General features: G+C 34.8%; 1 protein-coding gene across 1 annotated transcript in view; it reads right to left on the bottom strand.

Annotated features, from left to right (window-relative positions):
• Positions 1–6397, bottom strand: part of PIK3C2G (phosphatidylinositol-4-phosphate 3-kinase, catalytic subunit type 2 gamma) — a gene marked incomplete at its 3' end in the record, with an annotated part of 122058 nt that extends 115661 nt beyond the window's left edge. Inside the window, 2 exon segments of the mRNA XM_010082727.1 lie at positions 1–27; positions 6246–6397. The exon segment at positions 1–27 is cut by the window's left edge and continues 1 nt beyond it. Coding sequence (XP_010081029.1) covers positions 1–27; positions 6246–6397 — 179 coding nt within the window.
• Between the last annotated feature and the right edge of the window lie 351 nt (positions 6398–6748).

Here is a 6748-nt window from a genome sequence, read left to right as displayed (position 1 = left end):
GCCTTTATTCGTAGAGGAAAGTTGATTCTAAAAGAAGATCAGGAAAGAGAAAAATAAAAGTTAAAAAAATTGAGTATTGTTACCACAAGTGAGTTCTTTCTACATTTTTCTAGGTGCCTTAACACATAACACCTATATCAAGCTATAAATTACAAGAGTTGCACTCTGAAGGAAAATGCAACTGACAGATCCCTTCAGCACATTGATGAGTATTGCCAGCTATTAACTTGTGTCATAGTACTAGAGTCATATAAAAACTCCTTCACTTCTGTGGTAATCACTAGAGCCTGACAAAGGCAAGAAAAGCTTAGTTAAACTTTTGCTTTATAATTAATTACCTTATCAATGAAAGGCTATTTCAGAACAATCATCCCCTAAGGGTGAATTGTAAACCAACAGTTACTTGCTGTCCTGTGTCTTCAGAGGAAAACACTACTTACAAAACAGTTGCCTGTGAGTAGGGTATGATAATCATTCTCTTGTTCAGATGTGCTTTGGCGGTGTAGTATTTCCCAACCACAATTTAAAGGAAGAATTTGTCTCAACAGCAGTGAGTGATTCACATTTTCTGTGAGAAAATTCACATCTATCAATATTCATCTCAATTTTGTATTGACCTCTAGCAAACGCGGTTGGTCATTCAATTTGTTTATATAGACTTCTATGAACTGATTTTAAATCATAACTTGGAACAATTCTAATAAATAAGATACTTTCATGCTGTATAGAAAAACCATGCATGTAACTACCCAGATACATGGAAGTCTATATTTTCTTTTTCCTGGAGAGAATCTTTATGGTGGATGCTACATTTCTAGCTTTTTTCCATATATATTCAGTGCAAACTTAAATTTCTGAAGTGGAAAATAAAATTAATTACATTTTTCTGTGTAAACAAAATCACTATAAGGAGCTAAAAGCTAAAAGACTTATTCTGCATTGACACCATATGTATTAAGAAAAATAAAAGATCTGTATAAGCTTGAGATTAAGAAAACAAACTAGAAGATATATTTAAATAATACAGATTCTATTTGATTTGCAGATATTCAATCTAGACTGGCAGAACAATGCAACTCCCAGCATTTTTAAAAAGGTGTAGTCATATTTAAGCAGTAAGCAAATGTAGAAATAGGTATTCAAAAAGTATAGTAGCCTGAAAAACATAAAGATTATAGGTAGCAGAAATAAGACAAAGTAATAGTATAAGGCAAAATTAGCATAAGATTTTGCTCCTAGTTCCAAATCTGTCAAAATTCCATTGGCTTCAGGAAAGTTTCCTTGAATGCACTGAGAAGCCACTGAAAGAAAGTAGATGGTTTTCATCTGAAATTCTGAAGTACTCCAAATTAGCATTAGTGTCAAAATTTCAGATGATCAATCCTAAACATTTGGAAATTATTCAAATTTGCATACCTCTCTCTTTGAATAACAAAGCAAGACAGCAATTTCCCACTCTTTCTAATTAACATTAATAGAATTGAGAAGCAATTCTCAACTGCCTTCCCACATATCCCTATTTATAGCTTTCAACTCTGCTTTCCCTGTCTCATGCCCTATTCTTCACTCATAATTACTTAGAAACAATTATTGGGAAATTGAACTGTTTTACATGCTATAGATAGCTTGTTCTCTCTTTTTCACTTACAGACCAACAACTCCACCCATGTTACATAAAACTGTTTGACAAAGAGTTACACAACTTTAAAGTGTCATTTATGCTGTGAAGAGAAAAAATAAAGAATTGAGACATGCATATTCTAATACAGAGATATGTTAACACTCCTTGTGAACTTGGAACAATGAAAAAATTCACAATATCCTCACTGCAGAAAGCAAATGCTTGCCAGAGGTTCCCTAGAACACTATACATACATGTACACACACACACACACATACATAGATATATATATATATATATCTTACTACCAGATGTTCACCAGTAGGAAAAGAACCTGGAAACTTTGCCAAGAGTTAGACATCCCAAGAGTTAAAGTATGGGGCAAAGAGGAGTAAAATTTCCCTTCCAGTGACGTGATACACAGAGAAGGGGAATATGCTTTTAAGAACATTGACTAACGAGTGTCTAAGCTTACTCAGTTGGTATTATCCTTTCTGACTGCACGAGGCTAAGTAAAATGGATGACTAAGAAGAAAGAAGGAATGGAACAGTGGACAGAAATGAGACACCCTGTCGATGAACAATTTCAACAGTAGTTGAGAAGAACAGAAAAGCTGCTCACTGAGAAACTGCTATTCACAGATGTTAGATAAAGTTATACAGCTGGTTTCTAAGGCCAAGGGCCTAATATCTTGAGAGCACTCAACACAGAAGAGCTCTGGGGCAACCTGGGCTTTTCCCTGAGAGAGTATAAACAAAATAGACAACCCAAACAAAATATGGACAAGAGGGAAACCCAATGCCAAGAAAGTATCTGAGGTTATGAAAGGTAGGCTTAATGTCAATTCCATATTTCGTGTCTGTAGATTTAACATAAATTATGGAGGATGGAAAAAGAGGAGATGGTGGAATAAATATATTAAGAGCAACTAGCTAAGACAAATGAAATAAAATAATTAAGAGATCTCAGCCACTGAAAAATGAAACCGATGAGAAAATAAAGGGGCAACTTTTGGACTTCACACATTATGTGCTAGATAGTATCAGCTTGTTCGAACTCTGCACCAAGGTGAGAATCACACTTTTCAAAGATAACACACAAGTTCTAAAGCAAGAAGTATACTCTTGAAAAAGGACAAACAGAAGAAACACTCAACAAGGCAACCTCCTTAGGTATTAAATGATTCCCATGTTTTCTGAGAACATCCTGGAAAAGACTAAATATCATAAAAGACCAAGAGAGGGACATGATTAAACATGAAAACCTATCAAGTTAAAGTTCAGACAGTAACTGTTTAAAGCACTTGAAAACACAAACTAAATACATGAACATCACAAAATAAAGCAACTCTTATCTTCCATAGAAACTCTATTCCTAGATTCCTAATCATCAGAACACTACTCTCAATTTTTTTTGCCTTGTTTGAGTCAATAACTAAGATTGGGACACATTTTGAACTAGTCAGGTTTATTTTTTGGCCTGATTGATCCCTAACGGTACCGAGAATATTTGACTTCCCAATGTAACAGAAGTTCTTCCTGGTGACCTTTTACCACATGCATTTTCAATGGCTGTGATCAACTGAAAATAGCATACAGGTTAGAATTAAAATAGAGCTTTGTAACTCAAGGCAAGAAACTTTACAAAAAATAAATTGTCTCCTCTGTAGACTTTATGCAAACATATTCCCTTCTGTTTCAAAAAGGTGATGTTTTAGCCAAAAGATAACTAAGAGTGAACATAGCTTGGTTACAGTTTCGAGTGACCCAGGCTTCCTAAGATAGGAAATGGTGCCACTTGATGATATGGAAAAACAATTGCAGTAATACTAACTTCATTAAAATACTCTATTTTTTTTAATCAACTCCAGCTTGAATTCTTGCAAAAAGTATCAATTAGTGTTTATACACATGTATTTATTGTGGGAAAGCCAAACCAGCCTGTTCCTGAGTATGTCTTAACTTATGCCAGTTAGGCACATAGCACCTTCAGTCACAACATGGCAGCACCTCTACTCGTCCTTCTCTCTGTGTATTTAAAAATATTCTGAATATACTGATTATGCTGTCAATTTTGGTGCAGTTTGTTTATTCTTTCTTAGACGGTTGGTGCACAAATAGCAAAAAACACATTTTCTTGTTATGGCACTGTGACAAGTATTTCACATTTAAAATAAATTGAAAACAACAATTTCCTTCCCTATGCATATTTTCATACAGGAAAGATCTTCTGGCATCACTATCTTACCTAATATTCTGATACTATACCAAAGTCATACTGTGGCAAGCACAACACAGTAAAGCAGTCAGTTCCTGTTTTCATGTAAAAACATTTGATGATGTTGTCAAGTGCTGTGTTAGATTTGGAATGAGAAGAGAATCTGTTGTCATGATCTCAACGTATTTACGTCCGGCAGTAAATGTCTGCTTTATAAGCATCTATTTTCTGAGTAGAATCTGCCCTGCCAACCCAGAACATTTTAGTGACTCAAAGACAGGGAGAGAAAACCCTAGCTGTAAGACTCTTAGCTGATTCAAAACACTCATCTGATATTTGCATTTTGACTCAAAAATAGCATCTGTTCACCAAATGCAGTTCTGGATACAAGCTAAAACATACAAAAATAATGCCATATCTGGTTACCTAGATTCTCAGTCTGTGCTCCTGAACCTTAGTTCATTAGGTCCAATAAACCTGCCCTCATGTTTTGAGCCTTAAAGAAATCCAGGACAATCGGTTTGATGTGGCAAAATCCAGGCCAATCGGTTTGATGTGGAAAATATGTGAATACCTTTGATGGCTGAGGAAAACACTGAAAAGCCTGCCAGACAGATACAAATTTTTGGGTTTGTGTCTTGGAATTTATTTGAATTGGAGTTTGAAAATAATTTTTGTAACTCAATCAACAATAAAAGGCAAAAAAGTGCTCTTGCAAGCTAATACTATTAAGTTTCATACAACTCTAGATCTTGTTTCTGATGTTAAGAGCCTCTTACAAGCATCTATGACCTATGAAAGAATTTGGCCTGCATACTTAATTGCTTCTTTTTCCAAGAAGCTTTTTGATAGAATTGCAGACATTTAATACCGATTTTGCAGAGGAAGAGGTTTAAATAGAAACCCTGAAGCTTTAGACTGATTTCTTTACCTTTTCATGGCACTGTAAGAAGAGCAGAGTTTCTATTCCAGTTGTGGTTAAATAATTTACTTCTATTCTATCTTCTTATATTTCACTTTAGAAACAGGTGGTGTAAGATGCATTCCAGAAATGCATCAGCCACTTTTTAGAAGCCAAAAATGCTCATAAGCAATACAATCCTTCCCCTACACTTCAATTATATCTGCCCATATGTACCGTAAGATATGTACTTAACCAAAACTTGGACAAGGTGAAAATTCCTACAGACCAAATTGTAATGATCCATTTTTTTTTTTAAACACAAGGATAACAGTCACTTTCCAGTCATACAAAAGATTGAGGGTTCAACACTCGAGCTCTATGGACTCAACTGAGGCACCAAAGTAGATGTTAGGCCCTAAAAGAGCTAATTTGGATGGTTAGCAGAAGCTTACACATTTTGTTTCTTAACCATGGAGCAGACATACTAAGCTTCCTATATCTATTCAGGAGTGTTGTGCAAGAGAGCTATGCAAAATCACCATTAAGACAGATGTGTAACAGGTTTGACTTAAACAGGTTTTCTTCCATTTGACCAGCTTGTCTTAGACAGAGGCAATCAAGTTATTAATTACACTCTGTATTCAAGTATAATTTAAAAAACCCCTTTAAGATGACCCTGTAGCCTTTGTTCAATTACAATGTAATCAAGATGCTTTCAGATTTAGAATACAGTAAACAGTAATGTAAAATACCAAAAATTTCAAACATTGTAAACATAACATGTCATGCTCAGGAAGTTGAAATAATACAATATTAGAGCCAAATAATAAAAAATTGTGTACTTCTCTCCCATCTATTGCAAATATGGTTTTTGTCATCCTGTTACCTTAACTGAATGTTATTTGAGTGTGTGCTTTGCTTTTCAGTTGAGTTATTTTCCTCAAAGCAGACAGGCAGGTGAAAGAAAGTTGGTAGCCTTTACTCTAAAATTCCAGTCTCAAACTAAGTCCTCATTTTAAAACTGCAGATCCTCCCTATAAAAAACCCCCACAACCACAACAGCTTTATTCCTTCTGAAAAAAGAACCCTTAAAGAAAGGTTAAAATAGGTTCTTGAGTTGGACTGTGAACCTACTAGAGGTCGATCCAAAGGGTAGAAGTCCTCAAAAGAGAACAGAAATACAGCCTTTGGTTGTATCTCCTTTTGGTTCTAGTATTGTTCCAGGATGCCCCCAGTGAATGAAAGCTATTCTCAGACCAGCTTAGTTTAGCCTATTGTCATACTAGACTTAGCTTAATCCTATTTCTCTTCCTCTGGGTATCTCATTCTTTTTTTTTCCTTTCCCTTCTCCCATCTCCCTAAGTTTCTCTGAATTCCGTGGAGTTTAATTTGCTCAGAAGAAGATCCATAATAAAGATATGGGTCTTTTTTTTTTTTTAAATTAATATTCAATGTGTAAAATCTGTGAGACGAACATGTATAAAACACAGACCAAAACTTACTTCTCATTCCAGTCCACCAGGAAAAAGAAGGATCTTTTAACTGGTATATTTTTGCAAATCTTCACTTGACATATTGTCTTTCCAGCGTAAGTTAGGGAACAGGAAAAAGAGAAAACTTTGTAGCTATAAAGGGGGAAGAAAAAAAAAAGCATTAATTGTAATATACTATGTCCAGCACAGTACATTTGGGGCTAACCATTCAGAAACTTGTGAAGATCTATTCTTACATGCAAAAAGAATTACAATAATGAATCTCATGTTAATGTGGGCAGGTTGTTTATTTTGTGTTGCTTGGTTTTTTAATGTTTAGCATTCAAGAAAAGTACTTAAGACACCTAGATTCTGCTCCATGTTTTTGTCATTAAGATTAGGGGTTTTTTTTTAATTATTGCAGTAGAGGGAAGTTTGGACAAAAGTTTTGAAGTGTTACAACTTGCTTATCATACAACTTCAGTCAACAGTAAATCTATTTGCACTTACTTTTCCCAATCTGTAAAAGCAGG

This window comes from Pterocles gutturalis, unplaced genomic scaffold (assembly GCF_000699245.1).
Source record: "Pterocles gutturalis isolate BGI_N339 unplaced genomic scaffold, ASM69924v1 scaffold970, whole genome shotgun sequence".
Lineage (NCBI taxonomy): Eukaryota > Metazoa > Chordata > Aves > Pterocliformes > Pteroclidae > Pterocles > Pterocles gutturalis.
Note: the sequence above shows the minus strand (reverse complement) of the source record. Positions and strands in the feature narration are given on the sequence as shown.